The sequence below is a fragment of the Spermophilus citellus genome (genome assembly GCF_964194105.1).
Source record: "Spermophilus citellus genome assembly, chromosome: 10".
Classification (NCBI taxonomy): domain Eukaryota; kingdom Metazoa; phylum Chordata; class Mammalia; order Rodentia; family Sciuridae; genus Spermophilus; species Spermophilus citellus.
The window spans coordinates 62804750-62830295 of NC_138197.1; the positions used below are offsets into that span (position 1 = coordinate 62804750).

Genomic DNA, 25546 nt, shown 5'->3' on the forward strand with positions numbered 1-25546 from the left:
TCAGCATAGATAGTAAATGATCCAGTTAGAAAGTGGAGTACTAATTGGCTTATTATAAAAGAAAAGGAAATGGGTAGTTAACATCTGCTGGGGGTGGGGGGTGGGAATCACTCCTCCCAACACAAGGAGTTGCTAATGAATACCAATTGGCAGGTGGGAAGGGAGTGGGAACCTGGGGTATAAAACTTGCTTTCTATTTTCTGTGCTTGCCTTGGCATCTCCACACGGAACACGGTGAGGGGGGGGGGGGAATAGAGTGGGGGATGGAGAGGAGGGACGAGGACCAGATCCTGATTTCCAAGACTCCTATCACTGCCATGTCCATCGAGCCAAATTATTTTTTTGAATCACCATATTTTCTTAGATGTAATTGCAATATCTGTGAAAGGTAGTTTGTGGAAAAAAGTATGAATATAACTTGTGTATCATATTTTATTTAAAAAAATATATCTTAAAGTTTGTGTGTGTGTGGGGGGGAGAAACAAACACACACACACAGAGCATTAAAAAAACAGAAACAAAAAAAGGGCCTCAACCACTGAGCTACATCCCTAGCCCTTATCTTATACTTAATAATCTAGTGCACTAAAGAAGGAAACCAGTTTATATGTCCATGGAAAAATTATTTTGATTTTTTTGTAGCTTTCAAATAGATATAAACTATTGATTTAATTTTTTCCTTGTAATTGACAAATTTCTTAATCATTTGAATGTTATATAATAATTTAATAACAATTCAATAATTATTTTTTCTAATGCTAAGAAGTAATATAAGGAAGCACTTTAAGGAATTGAGGGTTTTTTTTTTCTTAAATATACATCTGCAAAGGTAGTAATCAGTGTAACAAACATTTTTGAGCAGTTAGTGTGTGTTAGATACTGTGCTGACCACTTTTCATTCAGTTTCTCATTTAGTCTTCACAGCAGCTCCAGGAGGTGGGTATTAGTAGTAATTCCATTTTGTAGATAAGAAACTGAGGTTTAGGATGTGTAAATAACAGATCGTTATGCTTCTTTTTTTTATATTTATTTTTTAGTTTTAGGTGGACACAATGTCTTTATTTTTTAAATTTTATATGGTTTTGAGGATCTGAGGATCGAACCCAGTGCCCAGTTCATGCCAGGCAAGCGCGCTATCGCTTGAGCCACATCCCCAGCCCCAGATCTTTGTATTTTATAAGGCTTTTTTTTTTTTAATCACAAAATCACCAAGCTTTCAAATTTCTTGCCCATGTACCATCCATGTCCTAGATCAGATCACAGATACATGTGTCATAGCTCTCTGCTTCTAATTGTTATTTCACATCAGCTACCAACCTAAGACAATGTTCTCCCTCTGTCAGATTCCCCAAGTCCAACACTCCCCTGCTACTCAGTTGCTAAAATGTTAAAACATCAAGAATAAAACTAGTTCAGATTTTGTGTTAGCTTTTATTTTGCTTCCAAACTTGTGAAGGCAATGGCTTGCCCCTCTTTATTGCTGCTGGAAAAATAACAAAATGCTTCCTTCCTTGTAATCTTTTTAACTCATTATCATCTCCTTGTTTGCTGTTGCTTATGTGTCAAAATCTTGCGTTTTTTTCTAAGTAGACGAGTTCAAGCAAGTAGATAAAATGTGTGTGCTGCCATGTTTTATTTCTAAATTTCTTAGGAAATTAAGGCTAGAGCTAACATTTTTACTGTCTGAAGTTTATTTTTTATTAAAATGATAATTTTTTTCTTATGATTGATTTTTCCCATTGTTGCACGTTATTTTGAAAACTTGGCTTTGTTGAACAGTCTTATTTTCTTTAATTCATGTGAAGACTTTACTATTTATTCATGTTTCATTAATGCATTTTTGTTTATACATTTAGCCTATTTGATAGAGGATAAAAACTCCTGTGCTTTTAAAAAACAGTTCCAACACCAAGTAGAGAAATTAGTGATTTTTATATATTTCTTTTTGTCTGTTTTAGGATGGCTACCATAGAGTAGTTAATATTGTGCCAAAGAAACCACCACTGCTAGACAGACCTGGTGAAGGAAGCTACAGTAGATATTACAGTCATGTTGATTACCGAGAATATGACGAGGGCCGCAGTTTTTCTCATGATCGAAGAAGTGGTCCACCTCACAGAGGAGTATGTAAATTTCCCCCATGTACTAATTGTTATTTCTTATAAGTTAAAATTCATGTAATAAAAGTTTATGTGACAGCCATGAAAGCAGTTGATTAACACTTCCTGCTGATGCTCTGTTGAATTTTGCTGAAGCTGTCAAATGGGAACTAGTAGTCAAGAATCTTGGGGTGTTGGACAGGGTGGGTAAAAATGCTCTGGATAGCTCTAAATGACATTCATTCCAACTAGCCTGCTTTTTAATCCCCTTACTTGGCAGGGATTTGTAGAACCATATAATCTGTTGCCTGGGTGCTTAAGTGATAAACAGGTGGTTACCATGTCTTACTGGATGAACCTACTTGAAATTACTTTTATTATTTTCATCATGATGAAATGCTATGGGTGAAGTGGGTTAAGGTTGTTGGTAATCTCATTTTTGTTATAGTTCTTAAAGGCTATTTGCTAATTCAAATTAGAAAGCACTTAAAACATTGTTTCATATAGTAAACACTTTAAAATGTTAGCTGCTGTTATTACTACCACAATTATAATTTATTTCTCTTGATCTAGAAGTGTGTATTAAGGTTACAATAATTTGTTATTAACTTGATTGAAACTGTTCTTTGATGCAATTCCTCTGTTCCAGCCTGCATACTTAAAGTATTCCTCTTCCAGACTGTTTTCCTACCTTTTATTTTTTCCCCTTCCGTACTGTATATAATATGGTAATTAATTGAAATATTGAAACACTGTTTATAGTAAAATTTGACCTCATATTGGCCATTGGATTATTTTCCATACTTTACACTTGAAGGAATGGAGGTAAGGCAATTTAAGGATAGTTATCTTATGAGAGCACAGTTCTCTATTACATAATACTGATTTTTGGCAATTCTAAAGTGGTAACAACACTATTCAGTATTTTCTTGTTTTCCTAAAGTTTGAGGTGTGTTATAGATTCTTTCTTGTCTTAGAATTGGTTTTTATTTTGTTTAGCTTTTAAATGTCATGCCATTCCTTTAGGAAGGGGGTGGTATGTGTTGAAAAGTAAATACTATGTATTATCTCTCTTTTAGTAATTCTGGAATTTGCCATCAGAGCCATTCTTCAGTTATTCTCATGGAGAAACAGTTTGTCCTGTAGTATAAAAATGTGTTTTCACAAGCTGGGTATGGTATCATATGCTCTCAGTCTCTATTTGTGAGACTGAGGCAGGAGGATCACTGGAGGTCATGAGTTCTGAGACTAGCCTGGGCAACATAGCAAGACCCTGTTTCAAAGAAAGAAAAAAGTTATCCCTTTTATCAAAACTTTGTGTGACCATTAAGTGTAGAGGGAGTTTTGTATTAATTGGACTTGTGTTTTAAACCTCAGGAACATGATTTTGCCCAAAAACTTGTAGCATAATGTTGCTTCAATAGTAGTACTTTTGTTTTATATTCTTATAAATCATGTTTGTGGTCATGCTTTATATTACATTTTTTTAATTTAAATTTTATTCAAACAAACAATAAGTACATTTTGATCCTAGGATTCTCCTGACACTAATTCTTATTTGGAGTTGATTTATATAAATTAAATTGCTTACTTGATCCAATATTTTATGATAGCTGTGAAATTTTGCTTTTATTTAATGTTGAGAAGGAAAATGATAGGTACATTTTACTTATGGAAGAATAAGGAATATAATGTTAAAGAGGAAGATGAAGATATTACATGTTATATTCTATGTGTCACTCTAAAGTAATTGGGTATGAATTACTATTTGGCTTCTTTCTATATACCTATGTAGTTATGTCTTAAAGGACAAATATGGTTCATTTGTTTTAATTTAGTGCCACATATTAGTCTAATGTAGTTTTGACAATTTCTTATTATATTTTTTCTAATTGTAGTTTTTTGATGAGGCATAAGATGAAAAATGAAAATTTGAGCATGAAAAGTTGAAAAAGTAGTAAGCTTAGGCTGGGATATAGTTCAGTTAGAGTACTTGCCTAGCATGCATGTGGCCCTGTGTTTGAGCCACCTGCTCATGCCCCCCCACCAAAAAAAAAGTAGCAAGTTCTTTGCCGCGTCCGGCAAAATGGACCGAGTCCGGCGGGAGACGTCGGGATTAAAAGAGTTCACAGGACACCAAGGTTCTTCATCCAGGGGGAGACTGACTTTATTATCTCAGCTCATACTTATATATTTCTTGCAGACAGAATGGAAAGTTACTGGTAGGCGGGAGCAAGGACGGAGGGGGACAAGTGGTTCTTGTCGACTCATACTAAGCCTTCAACCAGGAACCTTATCAGACCCAAGCAGGTCAGGACGTTCCCACATGACCGTTATAGGCTGAATATGAAAACAGAAACCACAAATCTTTCAAGGCCTTGTGAGCTGGCCTCTTTGGCGTGCACACAAGAAACCAGGGCTGGGCCCAAGCCCCGGGGGCCAGGGGGAATCCGAGCCAGCAGTTCCCCCTCTTTTGTTTGTTGCACGCCAAAGGGAATCAAGTAGCCCCTGTCTTAGGTCGTTCACTGCCCTTACAGTGCTTACCCGTCTCTGGGGAGGCCCCATTCCCCTGTCTTAGGTTGCAGTGTAAGCGTGAAAGTTGCCCGTCTCTGGGTACTACAAGATCAGCTCATTGTTGCCAAGGCATTAAGTGGTAGCGATCCAGCCAGTCATTATTAGGTCTTTAATCAGTTCCGGTTCGACAAGGCATAGAGTCAGAGGAGAGGAATAATAAGGAAGAAAAAGGGGGCAAAATGAGAAAGGCATGAAGCAGGGATCATTGTAGAAAAATCATCTTCGAATTGGTCGGAGACAAACTTCAGCAAGATCATCCTTGGTTTGTAGGCGTTGATAATGGACCTGTATTGGCTTAGAAGTCAGAATGTTAATTTGGTCTTTAATAAATTGTGTCAATCTCTTGACAAGGCAGGGGCCTACAGCAACTATAAGGAGGAGACTGAAAAGCGGTCCCATTACAGTGGATATCAAAGGGGTTAGCCATGGGGTGTTTTTAAACCACTGTTCAAACCATCCTTGTTGTGCTTCAAACTCCTTTTGTCTTTTAGCCAATCTTTCCATGACCTTTTCCATAGTTTCACGGACTACCCCAGTGTAATCTGCATAAAAACAACACTGTTCCTTTAAAGCTATACATAGTCCTCCTTCCCTTAGGAACAATAAATCTAGTCCCCTCCTATTTTGTAACACAACTTCTGAGAGGGAGGTGAGGGACTTTTCCAAGGCGCTAATTGACTTGGCCATGGCTGTTAAATCCTCATTCATAGCCATTTGTAGATTTAATAATTGACCTCCCTGGACATAGGCGGCTGTCCCGGTCTCTATTCCAGTAGCTATTCCGCCTATGCCCAATAGGAGGGCAATTGTCATTGTTATGGGTTCTCTGGGGAGCCGAGTATGTCCCTCAAGGTGTCCCAGGACATAGTCTGATCCATGATAAGATATCCTCGGCCATAATTGTATCAGCACATAGAAATCAGTAATTGTATTTAAGACTGCCATGGAAACACAGGGAGTTAACCCAGTATTGCAAGCAAAATAGGACCCTTTGGGACCCCACAAATAATCAGATTGGGATTGATTTATTGGTCGGGTGATGTTGCAGAAATGTTGGCGTGAAAGCGGCACCTTTCCCAAGCAAACCCCTTGTCCCATGACCTCCGTGATAGTTAACTTATAGCTGGGCAGAGAATAACATTTAGGATCTGCAGTGGTATTAGAGGATAAATTAGACAGTATCGCTACCCCTTCATAATAGGGCGGCCTGGAGGTCAAGCATAGCCAGCAATCTTGGGTCCTATTAGGATTGGTGGCATTGAGAGCGAAAAAAGCTCCTCAGACCAAATTAAGAAGGCGATCTCCAGTTCCAGGGTGTATGGGCTCAGGGGTATAATCAAAGGTTTGATAGCCCATAGTTTTTGTTTGACCGCTGGGGGAAGGTTTTAATGTCGGGGCTATGGGCTGCTTGGGTCCAGATGGGGCCTTTTGGTCTCCGAGCACCTGATTAGGTCCTATTAGACTTCCAGTAGGCTGTTCTATGGTCAATTTGAGCCGAAAAAGCAGGCCAGGATTGTACTGTCCGGGGGTGTAAATACGCAGCCCCCAGAGATATCCTTGAGTCCAATCTGGTTGCTGTTTTCCATTGGAAGTAAACTGAATAGTAATATTTGATCCTCCCTCTATTGTTTGCCAGAAGTGGGCATAGTCATTCCTGGGTGAATTCGTAAGCCAATGCCCATTACTAGAGGTTTCACATCACCACGAGGCACAATAATAGGCCTCAGGTCCTCCACACTTCCAAGTACGTTGTCGTCCCGGGCATAAATACCATGATCGGAACCGACAAGGGGGGTAGGAATCCTCCTTGGTTTTTCCTGTATCTGGCCAAGAATCTTGGACGAGGTGGCATAGGTCAAAAGTAGTATTCAGCCACCATCCTGGTGAGGGATAATGTCCGGTACCTTGGGCCAAAACTGCAATTTTTCCCGTTTCCACATTTTGTATAGTCCATTTTAGATTCCTAAGAATATGGGGACTTGTTTGAAGATTTGTGCCTACTGGGAGTAGTCCACCTGCATTACCTGCATCTCTTGTAAGGCTGTTTCTATTAACCTGAGTGCCTTCAAGGCTTTTGGAGTAGGTTTTCACAGGGAGGTGGGTGAGGGGTCTCCTCTCAAAAGGTCATACAGGGGTTTAAGTTAGTAGTTCAATATACTTAATATTTAATCAACAATGTGAATTTATTTACCAAAATTAATCTTTATCTTAAACAGTAAGAATTATTAGGCAATAAGGATCTTTCTTTAAAGAAGTAAACTTACATTTTTAATAGGTGTTTATCATATCAAAATATGGACAAAATTTTTGCTCACATTAGTATAGTTAAATTAGGAAAATAACCTGAAATACCCTTAAATTAATTATAGTCAGTTTAGTATATATAAATCTCTTTTTTAATTGTTCTAACTTTTTACATCATCTGTTTAGATACCAATATAAAAATCTTTCTCTCCCTTTTTTTTTTTTTTTTTTTTTTTTAGGAAAATGAATATAAAGACCTTGTTTTACCCAAAGATGATTTCTTTCTTCTTTTTGGGATCCATGTGTGCTTTTTCTTTGAAGCATCTTTTTCTTAAAAAAAAAAATATACTTTGGAACAATTTCTGAAAACCTTAGAATCTATAAACAAATTATTATACTTTGATAAGAAATATCAATGAAAATATAGTTAAAACCCTTAGATATTTTGTAGAAATAATTATAATAATTTATCATCTTATAAGTTTAAACAGTAACCTTGAGAATTAGAAACTACTTGATTGTATTTTCACTTAAAAGCAAATTTATAGTAAACACATTTATCTCAAATATCTGTAACTGAAAAGGCAGAGTATCTGATAAATGTAGATATAAAACATAAATTATGGGTTTCCTGTTGAAGAAAAACAATTAGGCAAATATATATTAACTAATCAATTAGGCATGTGCTAATTAATTTATAGATTAACAAATATAGGTTATCTAAATATATAAAAAATATATATATTAAGAATAAGAGCATAACTTATAATTGTATTAACTTTATGTAACCACGTGGCCTTAAAATATTTGGATCCATTTTAATTTATTTTTAACTAGGAGTGCACTCTTTTATGTGACGTCACTTGATGTAACTGAAATAAGATCCTTGAGTATACATTTTTATTTTTATAGTTAGCAATGAAAATAAGGATTTTTTGGTCATCACAGGAACTTTGCCGGCTTGTTCCTGTGGCGAGCAAATGCATCCTCATAACCTCCAAAATTAAAAGTAAAATATAAAGAAGCATATTTGATATCTCTCATCAATAGAACATTATTTAGTAACACAACTATAAAGAAAAACTCAGGTTATTTAACTTAGACCTAGCTTAAATTTAGGACTGTAACATAGAGACCTGTAGAATTAAATTTTGTCTGAAAAAGATATCTTTCGTTAGCATTTACAGGTAGGCATCTTTTAAAAATACAGGCTCTGAGCAGCTCCGGTAGAAATCTGAAACACAGCAGTACAGGTTAGTGGCTGGAAGGCGGGACTAGAAGTCCTGTCTGAGTGACTGTGGAAGAACCAATCAGTAGCCCCCAAAAGTGTGGAAGGTGGGACCAGGAAGCCGCTCTTCCGGCCAGGCAGTCCATGGTTACCATGGTGATGCAAACAACATGGAGTCTGCTGCCCATTTTTGGGGCAAAAGTTCCCCAAGTTTTCCTAACCGATTGTATTTTGTTTGATTTTGTCTGCATTTTTCCCCGCCTGGCCAAGATCTTACTGCGGTAGCAGCTTGTTCTGTCTCTGGACCGCCCCGTACTCTCTGGCTTCCGGGGCCCGGGGTGGGCCCCTGTTCCCGTTTCCCGGCTGCAGTGAGCGTCCCTGAGCATCAAACTTGGAACTACACTCGCTGCTCCAATGATTCCCCTTGCCACATCGGGGACAGGGGCCAGGCGTGCCTTCCCGACCCCGTCTATCCCCCTCGGGACAATTTCATTTAATATGTCCCTCTTTCCCACATCGGAAGCAGCCTTTGGGTTGGGCCCCTTTACCATTAAACCCTGACAATCCCGTTTTGAGGGCAGCGGCCAAAATCTGTCCGGTAATATGAGCTCCATCAATATCCTTACAAGCTCGAATCATGTCATCAACACTCTTTGCTCCGGTAGATTTAATGGCATTTTGGCAATAGGAATTTGCATTTTCAAGAGCCAATTGCTTAATGACCGGCATAACTTGTTCCAAGTTAGGGAATATTTTTCCTGTTATCTGTATCAATCGGGCTATGAAGTCAGAATAAGGCTCAGAGGGTCCTTGAGCAATTTTTGAAATTTTTGTTTCAGAATTTGAAATAGGTAGAGCCTTCCAAGCCTGAACGGCTGCTGCAGCTATCTGAGCATAGACCCCAGGGTCATAATCAATTTGTTGATTTATGATAGCATATTGTCCTGAGCCTGTTAACATTTCAAGGTTACGCCGTGGGAAGCCGGCATCCTGATTGACTCGGGCTAGCTCGCGACACCTCTCTTGATTTTCACTTTCCCACAACAAAAAATCCCCTCCGAACAACACAGCCCTGCAAAGCTGTAGCCAGTCACTAGGTGTCAGCTGATTGGCAGAGAAAGACTTGAAGAGAGTCAATGTAAAGGGGGCATGGGGTCTGTAATTAGTAACTGCCTCCTTTAGTTGTTTAATATCCTTAAAGGCTAAAGAAACATACACTCTGGCCGGCTGTCCATAGGCATCCAGGTTTTCAATTACTGGAAAAGTTTGGGCTATCTTAGGCTGCCACTGAACACCCCCCCCTGCCTTCTGGGGTTGTCCTCGTCCCAATCGGGGTTATAAGGAGGGAGCACAACAGTGATCGGGGCCGTAGGTGCTTTAAATCTTGACTTCTTCATTCGACCCTCCAGTTCCTCCTCCTGCCAGCTGTTACCATGGAGCCCAGTTAGTAACTCCCTTATCTTAGAAATGTACTTAGCACTGTGAAGCCCAGCTCAAGGCCAGAGGCCTTGTTTACATATTTTTGTGAAAAACTAGTAAGGGAGTGTCTAGCGCCTGGAGTGCTGATCTTTTCAGACAGTAGCCAAATAAAACAGGGCAACATGAAAATAGGAAATTTATCTACATTGAACCTTTTTGTAGAGATTCTTTTGCTGAAAATCCTAAAATAAGCCATGGTGAATATTTTGGAGAAGGTCAGTTAAGACTTTTCTGTGGGCCTATTAGGGAGGGGGAAGATGAGAAGGCAGGGTTGAGAGCAGCTAGGGTGGATCTAAGAATGAAGAAGGAGATATGAAAGAATAATGGGAAAGGGGTAAGGACTCTGCCATTTGCTCTTCCTGGACCTGGTTAAGGACTTGTTCACATTCTGCAAGCTGTTCCTTAATCTTTATTTTATTTATTAACAAAGCATCTTTAACCAGTCTCCATAAAGAGAAAGTGGCGATTGGGATACTTTCCGGACCTTGATCCCTCAACAATCTTTGTAAATCACATCTGACCTGATCCCAATCATTGTTATTAAGAAATCCCCCTGTCAGAAACCAAGGACATGCCTGGGCAATAACTTCAACGAATTCTGTTGCAGTTTTTGTTTTTATTCCTGTTCCTTGTGTGTTCAACAGCTCTCTGAGTTCGTTGGCCAGACGAACTTTAGCTGCTGAGTTACCCATGGTGCGCACCCCTTTTCCCCTTCTCTTATGGAAGGTCTCTTTTCCCCTTCTCTTATGGAAGGTCTCCAATTCTCCCCCTTCTCTTATGGAAGGTGAGTCCCGTCCGCTTACCTCCGCTTTCCGGTCTCGATGGAACCTCCACCTGCCGCGTCCGGCAAAATGGACCGAGTCCGGCAGGAGACGTCGGGATTAAAAGAGTTCACAGGACACCAAGGTTCTTCATCCAGGGGGAGACTGACTTTATTATCTCAGCTCATACTTATATATTTCTTGCAGACAGAATGGAAAGTTACTGGTAGGCGGGAGCAAGGACGGAGGGGGACAAGTGGTTCTTGTCGACTCATACTAAGCCTTCAACCAGGAACCTTATCAGACCCAAGCAGGTCAGGACGTTCCCACATGACCGTTATAGGCTGAATATGAAAACAGAAACCACAAATCTTTCAAGGCCTTGTGAGCTGGCCTCTTTGGCGTGCACACAAGAAACCAGGGCTGGGCCCGAGCCCCGGGGGCCAGGGGGAATCCGAGCCAGCATTCTTCATTGAGCTTGAATCTGAACATTGATGAGAAAACTTAGAAAATGAGAAGTGTATGCATCAAAATTTATACCTGGTCCTCAGAAGCCATTGACTATTATCATATGGTATGTGTGTTTTTGACAATAAGCCTATGTGGATCTGTCAAGGAAATAGTGTAATTTTTTTAAAAAGATAAATGGAACCACAGGTTCTTGGTCAGTTTATTTTTAGTTGTTGAAATGGATAACGTGCTGTGTCTTTTTTATTTTTAATTTTCTTTTCTTTTTTATGCCTTTAAAGCTTTAGGAAGATTTAGAAAAGTGTTTTTTGTCTTCATAGTGTTTTGGCCTTAGAGGTTAATTTCCATAATACTGTTAGACATATTGAACATGATCAAAATAATATAACAAGTGTCCAAGTAACTTTTTTTATGTTACAGGATGAATCTGGCTATAGATGGACAAGAGATGATCATTCTGCAAACCGACAGCCTGACTACAGGTAAAAAGATAGAAATAATAACATAAGTACTTTGACTTTTAGATTTATGCTGTAGAAATCTAATTTTAAGGCACATAGATGAAGTATTTCATTAGGATTTAAAATTTTGAAAGCAGGGCTGGGGATGTGGCTCAAGCGGTAGCGCGCTCGCCTGGCATGCGTGCGGCCGGCCCGGGTTCGATCCTCAGCACCACATACCAACAAAGATGTTGTGTCCGCCGAGAACTAAAAAATAAATATTAAAAATTCTCACTCTCTCTCCTCTCTCACTCTCTCTTAAAAAAAAAAAAAAAAAACTTAAAAAAAAAATTTGAAAGCAACAAGCATTATATTCTTTTTGTGACTAATGTGACCCATAACTGATGTTCTATATCTATTGGCATTTTGTAATTGATAATAAAGATGTGATTAGAATATATGAATTATTAATGTATTCTTGCAAGTTGTTAAATTATTCTTAGAGTGTGGTATGGATTATGAGGTTTCAGTTTGCTTAATTAAAAATTAAGCATTTTTTTCAGAAGTATCCTGAAAATACTTGAATCCATGCAAAGTGTCTTCTATTTTTTATAATTTTTTATGGGTACCTATTAATTATACAGAATAGTGAGTTTCTTTATGGCATATTCATATTGCATAAAACACAATTTGATCAATATTATTCCTTAATACCTCCTGTTACTCTTTCCTCCTCCCGCCCCGGCCCTCTTTCTCTGTCTTAATGGTTTCCCTTCTACAAAGTATCACCTATTATAAAGTGTTCTCTCTATTGTTTTATTTTATTTAAAAAAATTTTTTTAGGTTGTATTTGGACACAATACCTTTATTTTATTTATTTATTTTTATGTGGTGCTGAGGATAGAACCCAGGGCCTTGCACATGCTAGGTGAACACTTTATTGCTGAGCCACAATCCCAGCTCTTCAGTTGCTTTATTTTGATCAATAAAATTCTGATGGGAAAACACATTTTGCTCAGTCATTTTTAGTTTGGGTTACTTATAGAGGGCATCTAATAGAACAGTTGGTGTAATAAAAGTGATGGACAGTTTAGCCAGGTTATAATTTGTTTTCTAAATATTTTACAGTAGTTGTAATGAAAGTTGTAAATGGAGTCTTTTATGAACTCTTGGGGAAAAGAACCCCAGTCTCATAGAATATGGCAAGGAACCAAATGCCACAACTCTACATATGCCAGAAGTAGACAATAAGATTAAGTGGATGAGATTGTTCACAGGACAGCAGCTGGCAGGAGCAATAGCATGGTAGCACTAATTCCTTGATCTCAAATTCCACCTAGCAATGTAATAGGCAGAGAGAGATTCGGTGACCCAAAGAACCCAGGGTCAAGAGCTCAGTACCTTTAGTAGTAAGTAGAAAGGAAGCCAATCCTCCTTTCTCTAGGAATGAGCAGCCATTTGTTAATCTTCCTGTGGCTACCTTGATCTATTTAACCATTTCTGTAACCATCTACGGAAATTGCTTACTATCAGTGAGTAGTTAGGTCTTGCAATAGTATACAGGCAAATTTGTGCAGGGACATTCAGATCTCATGGCAGATTCTCTCCCAAGAGAACCATAAACCATATACCCCAAATTGTAAAACTGTAGAAATGTGCACAGTTACAGTCAAATAGAACAGCAAAACACTTCAGAAACAAACCTAGGTATATTTAGGAGTTTGGGATTTGGCAACAGTGGCATTCCAAGCAAATGTGAAAGAATGAACTTTTCAATAAATAGTCTTCAGACCAATATTTGAGAAAATGTGATATTGAAAGTCTGGTTTGTCAAAATAATATCTAATGTAATTAAGACCTTTATGTGAAAAGTAGATGATAAAAACAAAACTTTTAAAAATTATCTAATGTAATTAAGACCTTTATGTGAAAAGTAGATGATAAAAAGAAAACTTTTAAAAATTTGGATTAGTTTATAGTTTATTTTTCTTCCCCAAAGAAATGATTCTTAAATTTATTTTAGTTGTATTTTTATTTATTTATTTATTTATTTTTTATTGGTTGTTCACAATATTACAAAGCTCTTGACATATCATATTTCATACATTAGATTGAAGTGGGTTATGAACCCCCAATTTTACCCCAAATGCAGACTGCAGAATCACGTCGGTTACACATCCACAATTTTACATAATGCCCTATTAGTAATTGTTGTATTCTGCTACCTTTCCTATCCCCTACTATCCCCCCTCCCCTCCCCTCCCATCTTCTCTCTCTACCACATCTACTGTAATTCATTTCTCTCCTTGTTTATTTTCCCATTCCCCTCACAACCTCTTATATGTAATTTTATATAGCAATGAGGGTCTCCCTTCATTTCCATGCAATTTCCCTTTTCTCTCCCTTTCCCTCCCATCTCATGTCTCTGTTTAATGTTAATCTTTTCTTCCTGCTCTTCCTCCCTGCTCTGTTCATAGTTGCTCTCATTATATCAAAGAAGACATTTGGTATTTGTTTTTTAGGGATTGGCTAGCTTCACTAAGCATAATCTGCTCTAGTGCCATCCATTTCCCTGCAAATTCTATGATTTTGTCATTTTTTAGCTTTCTAAATAGTTTCTCTGTTAATCGTATTATTTTTTTAAATATGTATTTTTTAATTGTAGGTGGACATAATAGCTTTATTTTTATGAGGATTAAATCTAGTGCCTTGCATGAGCCAGATGAGTGCTCTGCCACTGAGCTACAACCCGAGCCCTGTAATCTAATTTTTTCCCATTTTTTAAGTGTTCCTTTGTCTATAGAATTTTTTTTATTAATGAAATAAAATCATATATGGATCCTTAGTTGCTATAGCCATCTTAACATCTCAGTATATATTTTTCTGTATTTTCTCTATATTCATAAGTACTTAGAGTTTCTGGTTATTAATAAATTTGTGTTAGCTGGGCACAGTAGTACATGTTGTAAGCCCAGCTACTCAGGATGCTGAGGCAGGTGCATTGCAAATCAAGGCCAACCTGGAAGACTTGGGCCCGACCTTTTCTCAAATAAAATTGAAATACGTAAGATGAGTTGTGTGGCTCAGTGGCAGGGTGCTTGTGGGTTCAATCCCCAGTACCAACAACAAAAAAGATCATGTTAGGGATCATGTTATACATACTTTTCTCTACATTACTTTTGCATTTAGTACTTGTAGAAATCCCTTTAAGGTATTTGATTTAACTTTAATTCTTTTTAGTGGTTAAGTAATAGTCCGTAGTGAGACTATGCTAAATAATTTGGCTAGTCACTCTATTTACAGTACAAAATGTTGCTGCAACAAATCCTAGTACATGATATCTTTATGAAACAATAGTTTAGTTTTTATGAGATTGATAGCCAAAGCAGAATTTCTAAAGATGTCAGAAGACATCTTTATTATAAATTTTGATAGATGTTATGAGTTTGGCTTCTAAAAAGACTGTACCTTCCTCCTACCCCTTTTTTGAAATCTAACATTTAACTTGAGTAATTATTTTTCTTTCTTATTTATTAATATAAGTAGGGCTTTGAAAATTTCCTTTAAGCCAGCTGCTAAGACTGTATCCTATGATTCTGACACATAGTAATTTATTTTGGTTCTGACATGTATATTCTCCCCACCCCCCTTGAGGTTGATTGAATACCAGGGCTTCACACAAGTACTTAGAGTTTCTGGTTATTAATAAACACATGCTAGGCAAGTATTTAACTAGTGACCTATATCCCAGCCCTTTTTATTTTATCTTATTATTTTTAATTTTGAAACAGGGTCTCAGTAAGTTGTTGAGGCTGGCCTTGAACTTGCAGTCCTCTTGCATTAGCTTCCTGAATTGCTGGGATTACGGATGCACACCAACACACTCAATTTGTTATTTTACTTTTAAAATCCATTGATTATTAATAGTTCATTAGTGATCAGTTTTCTTAACTATACCAGGGGCATTAAAACCAGGTACAGCCTCTGTCTTCAGGGTATAGCATTCATACTATATGATATGTTTAGTCATTTGTTAAATATTTCTTTGAATATTATATGTCAAATGCTCTTCTATCCCCTGGGAATAAGAAGGTTGTACCTTCACGTTGACTACATCTTAGTAAATTATGGATAGTAAGCAAATAATTAAATAGTTGTTATGAAGAAAAGTAAAGCAAGGGATGCATAGAGAGTGCTTGACTACCCACACCTTCCTATACTTCCACTGTGTCCAGTTGTCTTCAGTAATGTCTTGGGTTTTGTTTTGTCACAGAAGCTACAGCTATTACTGTCTGACATATATCTGGCTGTTTGTAAGCTATTCTCTCTTAGGTGGACTCATGAAAAGTTTCCTACCTAAAAGACATTGCGAATAGGAAGCAGATGTTGTTTTAGGGGAAAAAAAATTGCATTATAAACCCTGAAAAGACAACAGTTGGGTATATTGGTAGTGTTCTCAGCATTTAGGAAAGCCATAATAATCAGTAGTTTGGTTTTGTGTCAGTGGAGTGTACACAGCAGTTCTTTTTATTGTGGGGAGAAAAGATGAGAACAATTTTAAAGTTTACAGAAAAGTTGCAGGAACAATTCAAAGGGCTTCTGTAATTAGTGACTACATGAATGTTTTTAGCAATGCTCCCCATAATCTGTCCTATGGAAAAAAGATCTAATCTGGGTTTGTAGATCACATTTTGTAGACTTCTTCAGTCTGGAACACTCTTTCCTTGACTTTGATGACTTCTTGGTTTTGGGAAGATAAATACTGGGTAGATTTTTAGAAAAATTATTTTTATAGAGTGTTCCTCAGTTAAGTTAGTCTGATGTTTGTTTATGATTAGATCCATGTATGTTTTCATTGGAACAGTCTCTTAAGTGATACTGTGTTCTTTAATTGCTTATTGTTAGGCTATTCATGTTGTTGATTTGTCCTCTTTTTGCTGCTGTTGACTTTTACCACTTTTCTTTAAAGTTTTTTCACTATGAAGTAACTCTCCCCTCTGAAATTAGTGGAGATACTTTGAAACTGTGTGATTATACCATTCCTCATTCTATTTCCACCTACTAGTTTTAGCAGCCAGCAGTGGTTTTTTTGCCTGAATTAATTATTAACATTGTTATGGATATGTTTGTGTTCCCCGAAGTTCATATGTTGAAATTCTAACCTCTGTTGTGATGTTATTAGGAGGCCAGGACTTTTAGGAGGTGTTTCAATGGAAGAACCCTCATCGATAGGATTAGGGCCTTTAATAGGAGACACAAAAACTTGCTCACATTCTCTCTATTCTCCATGATATTGAGGACTCACAAGAGGAGATGGTCACCTTCAAACCAGGAAGAAAGCCCTCACCAGACACCAGATCTACTGGTGTCTTGATCTTAGATTTTCCAGCCTCCAAAACTGTGAGAAATAGTTTGTTATTAATCCACCTAATGGCTAATTTATATTAGTACCCCAAACCCACTAAGACAAACATGATGTTTTTTGAACTCTCCCCCACTCCCTGCCCCGACCTTGTGGAGGTGGGTTTTGAACCCAGAGTCTCTCGTATGCTAGGCCAGTACTGTTTCACTGAGCTACAGCCCCAGTTTTTAATGTGATTGTTTTGAATGGGTGATTGTGAAATAACTCTGTTCTTTATTAGATTGATATTCTGCTATAAGGAGAATGCCATCTCTGTATCCCACTCCCTTAAACAAACAAAACTTTTTTTTATATCAGCATGAACTCTTAGATTCCTATTTTATTCAGTGCTTTATAATTTTCTACTGTTGTTATTTTTATGCTCAGATTTCACCTGGGAAAGTTTTTCAGGTTAGCTTCTGTGTTTTTTTTTAAAATACATAAAATATGCCTTTTTAAACATTAAGTCTATAGTTCATGGGCATTAATTATATTAACAATGTTGTGCAACCATCACTACTATTTCCAAAACATTTTAGTCACCACAAATAGAAACTCTTTGCTCATTAAGCAGTAATTCTTCATTTATTCCTATCCCTAGTTTCTGGCAACCACCATTTGACTTTTCTGCCTCTCTGAATTTGCCTTTTCTAGATATTTCATGTAAGTAGGATCATACAAAATCTGTTCTCAGATGCTACTTGGCATTTTTAGAATAATGCCTTCAAGGTTCTTCTATATTGTATCTGTCACAACTTTTTAATAATATGGGTGTTTACAGCATTTTGTTTATCCATTCATCTTCTGATGGACATTTGAATTGTTTCAACTTTTGGTTATCGTGAATAATGCTGCAGTGAAAGCTGGTTTAGACATACCAGTTTTGAGTCAATTCTTCAGTTCTCCTATATGTATAGGAATAGACCTAACCGATCCTGTGGTAATTCTGTATTTAGCTTTTTGATGGACTGTCAAGCCATTTTTCTCTGTGGCTATAGCTTTTTTTAATTCCCATGAGCAGTTATGGAGGTCCCCATTTTTCTTTGTTCTTGTCAACACTTGTTATGTTCCATCCCCCTCTGTTTTTTTCCCTCTAAATAGCTAACTGATAAATAGTGAAGTGTTATCTTATTATGGTTTTGATTTGTGTTTTCCTAATGACTAGTGATGCTTATTGTTTATGTATGTCTTTGGAGAAATGTTTATTCAAGTTCTTTGCCCATTTTTTAATTGAGTTGTCTTTTTGTTTAGGAGTTTTTATTTTGCTTTGTTTTAAATTCCGGATACAAAAGCCTTATAAAATAATATACTTGCAAATATTTCTTCCATTCTCTAAATTGTCTTTTCCCTTTATTAATGTTCTTTGATGCACAAAATTTTAAAATTTAAAGCCTGATTTATCAATTTTTCTTTTGTTTCTTATGCTTTTGGTGTCATGTCTATGAATGCATTGCCAAACTAAGGCCATCTGCATTGTTTTGACATGCCTACATCATTCTTTGTTTACTTCCTTACTTCTGACATAAATTGTCTCAGGTTCTTAGACTTTCTCTGTTTTGGCCCTGAAATCAGCTATTCCTCCAAAGAGCACAGGTTCTCTATAGTAGAGAGTGGTGTTTTGAAGCCAAGATTGGGCATTAGATGTGCAGAAACACACACCCACACACCCCCCTCCCCACTCACACACACACAGATACACACAGAGAGAGTGAGCATGCCAGAAATTTGTACATCTGTGTTTGTTTGTTTTTGGTTCTGAAGATTTAACTCAGGGGCTTTACTGCTGAGCTACAACCTTAGCCTCCTACCTCTTTTTTTTTTTTTTTTTTTTCCTTTTTTGGAGACAGGGTCTCACTAAGTTGCTTAAGGCCCCACTAAGTTGCTGAGGCTGGCCCTTGAACTTGCCATCCTCTTGTCTCAGCTTCCTGAACTGCTGGGATTACAGACTTGTTCCCCTGTGCCCAGCTTGAATTTATTTTTAGTTTTTAACCTGTATTGAAGACCATGAGTTTGTGGCAATCCCCCCACCCCTCCCCATATTTTCATGTCTTTTTTTCTGTCAGTGTGAAACCTGGCTCCAGGTTGTTAGTAGAGACAGTCCTCCGTGGGTCTCTTTCACTCTTACATATCTTGCCAAGATATGCAAGAGTCTGACTACTCACTTTTCAGGCTAGTTCACAGAGTTGGGTTTGCAGTAAGCAATCTTGAAGGGTAAAGTAAGATCTCCTGCTTTGTTAAAGAGAAGTCCTACTTGTTGATGGTGTGAAAATGGTAGATTCTCCAAGTTCAGTGTTCCTCACTTGAGACCCACACTCATTGCATGTACAGAATCCATTTAGGATAATGCCACATTATCTCTGGGACTTGAGAACAGGGGAACTGTTAATACTTATGTTGTTTGCTGTGCTATGAGTGATAAAGTCCTTTGTTTCTTATGCAGAAATCTTGTGCGTCCTGCTAACATCCATGAAATGGTAACAATCTAATTTATAAGTGTGTAAGTAAGATAAAATCAGATCCAATACCTGACACCTATATGAGCTCTGTATTTGTTCACACCCATATATGTAGTTTGTCTTCCGATCCCATGGCTCTTCTGGCTATACAGGGCCACCTTGCTTTAATATCATCTTCCACAGTCCTGTTATTGGCAGTGGAACTTTATAACTTAGCTAATTTCCTCCCTTTTTAAAGGTTTTATAAACATTATGTACTTTATAAGTCTAGGATACATGTATTAATTATTCCTATTCAAATATGTTACAATGTTGGGAGTTTGGAATTCTTAGAAGCAACTGCATTAAATAACAGCTAACAGAAGTAAGGATAGTATATCAAGATTTCTGTTACCACCCTCTTCCCTGCCTCTGAAAGCTGTCACTCCCTCTAGTTCTGGGGTTTGAACCCGGGGCTCTGCACATCCTCGGCAAGGTATCTACCACTAAGGTATACCCAACCCTTCTAAACATTTTATTTTGAGACAGAATAAAATTGTAAGTTATCCATACTGGCATTGAACTTGATGCTCTTGCTTTGGACTCCTGAGTACTTGGTATAACAGGTATATACAACCACACTGGGCTAAGAATTAGCACTTTCATACTGATCATTTATGTACACACCAAGTGTGTCATAACTTGCTCATCTTGGTTCTGTGTTTATATAGTGATATATCCATTTGTTCAAAACACTATGTGAAATCCAGAATATGTTAGGATTTAGTTCATTTTTTATTAGAGGACATGGACAAAATGTGGAGGAGGAAAACTTTATTTGTATGGTTTCAGAGATCCCAGTTCATAGATGGCTGATCCCATTGCTCTGGGCCCAAAGTGAGCCAGCACATTATAGGGGAAGCGCCCAGCAGAGGAAAGCTGCTTAGTTCATGATATGGTTGGGAAGCAGAGAGTGAAAAAGAGAGATGAAGGGACTGCAGAAAACAAACAACCCTTCAGGGCATGCCCCTAGAAACCCATCCACCTCTGGCCATGTTCCACCTGCCTACAGTTACCACACAGTCAGTCAATGCAAACTAGGATGAACTGATTAGTTATAGCTCTTACAGTTCAGTCATTTCATCTCCAAACATTTTTGCATTGAGACAGGAGCTTTTGGGGTACACCTCAAATCCAGACCATAAGGACAACCCAAATAGATTGTACTTTATTTTGTTTTCAGTGTGTAGGATGACTTTAAAGATGGCACTTGAGATAAAACAAGAAATTATGAATATCTGAACTGAACATAGGGAATGGGATGAAGAAAAATGGTTAAGTTTAATCAATAGTAAAAAGTTAGCAAGATGTGCGAATGAGGAAGAAAGATATATGTTTTTTTTAAATTTTGTTTACTGTATATATAATAATTCCTTTATCTGAGATTGACAACGTAGAAGAAATGATTTCAAAATTGAGGTTGTCTAAAGAGAAGATGGAGTTATATAAAAGCAATAGATTAATAGACAAAGCAATATCAATGAAGAAGCCTGGAAATGGTAGAAAATCAAATTTTTAAAATAGTCTTGGGATAACCAATGTCTAATGAAACTGAGTGTGCAACTATAATGAGTAGAATATCATTTGAGTTTGGTGGTGTAAGGATGGACGAGATAGGGGTAGATTCAATATAGATGGATAACTTGTTAAAAAATGCTTGAGAGAGCCAGGTATAGTGGTGCACACCTGTAGTCCCAGCTACTCAGGAGACTGAAGCAAGAGGATTGCAAATTCAAGGCCAGCATGGGCAACTTAGTTAGGTCTAATCTCAATAAGTTAAAAAAGGGCTGGGAACATAACTCAGTGAGTGCAGAAGGCCCTAGGTTCATTCCCCAGCACTTCAAAAACAAAACAACAACAACAACAATAACAAAAAGCAAAAGAAAAAACTTGAAAAGGAAAGTGGAGAATGTTACTAGCTGGAGAAGAACACTGGCTAAAGAGAAATGTGTTTGCCACCTTTTTAAAAGGTGATCAATGACTTGACCATAGTCATAGTTGGAAGAGAGAAAGAGAATGAGATATAAGGCAGAAATCAGATAACTGATGAGGCAATATCAATGAAGAATCAGGATGAAGACCATAAATTAGTTAACTTTTGACAGGGATAGAAAGGAAAGATAGCATGAGGAATGAATGGATCTGAAGGTAAATTGACTAAGACCAGAGGGAATCTGGCGAGCAGTTGAGGCAGTTTAGGCCTGGGTCACTCATTGACAGGGTTTTGGGGAAATAAGATGTGGAATAGTTGCTCATGTGAATGAGAGATTGAACTCACCAGTGATGCATATATATGTAGATACACATATATGTACATATTATTGAGTTACTGAGTAGAATTAATGGCACAGTGAAAGAGATCATGATTCTATAGTGGGATTAAATCTGTAGGCTTGTGTATTTTTCTCTCTAGGATGTGGCAATCCACAAATATCAGTGAAGAAATCACAGATTTTGGGATTAATTCAGGCTTTGGGTTGGCTAACATAATGTGTCAGAATTGCAAGAATGGAAAGTTGTTATTTGTGGAGTGATTAGGCTGGAAGCACAATGATTGAGGTTAGGATGAAGAATATGGATTGTTTAAAAAAAAAAAAAAAACAGGAAGAAAGAAAAATAAAGCACAAAAAAACCTAAAGGTACCAAGGAGGTGGATGTGGAGTTACAGCAGGAGTGAGAAAAGTGAAGGATGAGACATTGTAGCTAAAATGTGATATTGGATTCTGATGAGGGCCCCCCACTGGATAATGAATGGAAAGTTTTAGGATTTAAGTGTGTGCTAAAGTGTTGTGAAGAGAGGAGGTGGTCAAGGAATTGTGAATCTACAATATTGCACATAACTTTTGATTAAACCATGTCATGGATAAGGTATGTGGTAACAGTGGATTATGTAATTGTGCTAACATCTTTAAGGACTGTGAGAAGTTACCAGGAGTTTGGTAATGAGGTACAGTGGATGGCATGAACTTAAATGAGTAGTTTCTTGGACTTTTCACTCCCCTTTTTTTAGGAGGTAAAGGATCTAAAATATAATTCTCTACTCCATATTCCTCAGGACCTTGAAGGGGGCGTCAAAAATGTGCGCTTACTACTCAAGAGGGATGGAATTTGTATTCAATGCCAGGTTTCAGTTAAAGGAGGAAGTTAGAGGTTGATTGAGGAAGAGGCTCAGGAGGTGAAAACTTTTACAAGATCAATTTAAGTTACTACATTGTGTTACTTAAGTATATACGGATACAGTAGTTATAAAGTACTTGCAACATTTGTGGGTAAACAATTAACATGTATTTATCTATGTTGCTAATGTAGTGAAAATAATGTTGCATACTTGTAGCAAGAAAATAAATAAATGCTAGATTAGAGCAGCTGCTGTAGCTATCTGCTAATTGGGTATGTAAGCCCAGCAAGGCCTGCTTCAGAAATCTAGATTTGTAAAATGTTAAATCTCAACTTCTTTCATTGAAAATATTTTTCAGTCTCTGGGGTAAGATAACAGTGTGAGACTTTGGAATGAAAAATCTATAATACAATAGTAGATTGCCTCATATAATGGTTCTCAATGCTGGCTATACTCTGAATTATGCAGGAGTCATTTTAAAAAATGCTAATGTCTGGCTTTCACATTGAGAGATGTGATTCAGTTATCTTGGGTGGACCTTGTTGTGTCCCCCCTGCCCCATTTGTGGTACTCAGGATTGAACACAGGGCCTCACCCATCCCAGGCAAGAGCAAAAAGCTCATCAGATGATTCTAATGTGAAACTAGATTTGAAAAACCATCATTCTAATAAATGGTACAGAGTGACTGAAATCCAGAAACCACAGGATTGTGTTATTATGAATGACTCTGAGCCACTTTCTCTCATTTATGGCAGCTTCATCTGTCTGTATCCACTGTAGCAATTCCTTTGTTTATGTTTCTAAAACATCCATCCATAAAAAATTACTTTAAAAATTACTAAGAATGGAATGTCCTGTCAAGCTGTGTATTTTTGATAATAAAAAGTGTTGTTCAGTTAAATACGTAAGGTTTCTTTTGAGACTTCATTATAGACAATTTAGTTTTATTATTTTTATGTTGCTATGCTTGCGATTATCCCTTATTCAGAAAAATGCTATTTATAACACAATTCTTAATCTATAACATTATATTCAAATTGATCATGAGTCTGTTTGTCCTAAAATCTATAGGAAAAGTCAGTGAATAAATAAAAAGACTTTTATAAGTATTTTTAAAATAAGTCTTTATAATAAATAAAATTTAAAGTTTCTTACCTATAGTTTTTCTTAAATTTTTGGTGTCTGCTATTATATCTGCGCAACTAAATGCTATCAAATGATTAATGAGTAAACACAATTTTTAATAGAAATTTTAAGTCTTCTTTTTCCCTTGATTTAATTCCTTGTACTCATTCACCATTTTAATTCTGAACTATTTATTTATGTAGACATATTGGAAGATTTGCCTTTGCAGAAAGAATATTTCCAGGTGGTGGTGATGCCTAATCATGTTACATATCTTTATGTTCCTCTGGAAAGAAGGCCTGACACCATGTTGGTAGCTAAAGTTGATGTGGATCACTTCTCTTGGGTTTAGCAAGTTATGCCATGTTATTTGGGTGTTCAGAAGAAATCATTAAGACATATTAATTTGCTTGGTGGTGTAGCTCAGTGAGAGTGCTTGCCTTTTATGAATGAGGCCCTGGCTTCAATTCTTAGCATTGTTAAAAGAAAGTATTAATGATCTTCAGATGATAGTTAGTCTTGTAATTTATTTTTCTGTAAATATTAAAAATAAAAAATTCTTTCTCAAGGTTAAAATTTCTCTTTACTTCTAAACAAAGTCCTTTTAGGTCATGTTAAATGATAGTTATATTTTTATATTATCACATTTTTAGAGACAGATAAATACCTTTTTAACAAAACTCTTTATTTAGAATATATAACACAAAATGCACAAATCAAGGTTTACAACCCACTGAATTATCATAGTCCAGGTTGAGAAATAGAATATTATTTGTATTCTAGAAGCTTCCCTCTTGCCCCTACTCAATTACTTTCTTTTTTCTCTTCAAAAGTAATCATTTTTCTGACTTAACTAGTTTTAATAGTAAATGAGGAAAATTACATTCGTGACTTTTTTTATTTTTGTCAAAGCATTGACTCTTACTATCAATTATAAATGTATAGGAATATGATAAAATGGTAAAACTGATATTTAGTATACTGTAACTTAATATTAGAAACATCAGGAAAGTTTTTTTTGCAAAAATGAAAAATTAATTATATTGAAGAGTGCTTGCCTTTTTCTCATCATAAGAACCTAAGATTTAGAGCAAGCATTTTGTTTATGCCTTGGTAAATTGTTCTACTGCATTCCAAGTTTGGATCATTTTCCAATATTTTATCCTTTGCATTTTTGTTGTCATGTGATAACTCTGAGTTTCTTTAATGTGAGAGTTTTTGCCAGTGTTACTTCCTTTATTATGTCTTCATCCTTTTTGTCACTTATGTCAAAAATGGCCTTCATGGGGCTGGGGATGTGGCTCAAGCGGTAGCGCGCTTGCCTGGCATGCGTGCGGCCCAGGTTCGATCCTCAGCACCACATACCAACAAAGATGTTGTGTCCGCCGAGAACTAAAAAAATATATAAATATTAAAAATTCTCTCTCTCTCTCTCTCTCTCTCTCTCTCTCTCTCTCTCTCTCTCTCTCTCCTCTCTCACTCTCTCTTTAAAAAAAAAATGGCCTTCGTTAAGCTCTTTCCATGTATCTGGAGTCTCTTAAAGGACGATGTCATAGGTGTTCCACATGAGCTATTTCTTCTGTACCTTCATTTGTGTTTGATTTGAATAGAACTATTAGCATTATCACATTCTGTGTCTTGTCTATACTTTCATCTTTGTTGGCCAGTTCCTTTTTTCTTTTTTAGCAGTGTTGAGAATCGAACCCATGGGCCTCATATGTGCTTAGGTGGGTGCTGTATCACTGAGCTGTATCCATTCTCAGCCCAGTTAGCTTTAAAAGAAAAAAAGAAATTGGTGAAGGCGCTCCCCCTCCCACTGTCTTGACAAGATCATAGTGAGGATGAAAGTGGCAAGGCTGCACTTGTGGGAAACTGAAACCATGAGACCCTTTTTCATGTAATTGGGACTTTTTATTTTATACTCATAAACCTAACAGAAGGCATGAGTATACTTATTGCTAAACCAAATTAAATTCTAGATGGCCAAGAATGTAACAGGTGGTTCATGACTTAAAAGACTGTTTTACTATCTCTCAGGACATTGAGGATAAAGCAGAAAAATATCAATAATCATTCTGGGAAAATTATTCAGGAACTTTAGGCACCACAATTG

The 25546-nt window shown here is 37.0% G+C and overlaps 1 protein-coding gene across 17 annotated transcripts in view; it reads left to right on the forward strand.

Moving 5' to 3' along the window:
- The window catches only part of PPHLN1 (periphilin 1), a 110089-nt gene that overhangs the window by 30973 nt on the left and 53570 nt on the right, over positions 1 to 25546 (forward strand). For 11 of the 17 annotated variants that reach the window (XM_081310743.1, XM_081310745.1, XM_081310731.1 and 8 more), the window contains 2 exons: positions 1959 to 2123; positions 11274 to 11335. In XM_081310743.1, the coding sequence (XP_081166869.1) occupies positions 1959 to 2123; positions 11274 to 11335 (227 nt within the window). The remainder of the gene's footprint in view (positions 1 to 1958; positions 2124 to 11273; positions 11336 to 25546) is intronic. The other 6 variants (XM_081310735.1, XM_081310737.1, XM_081310732.1 and 3 more) reach the window with 1 other exon arrangement.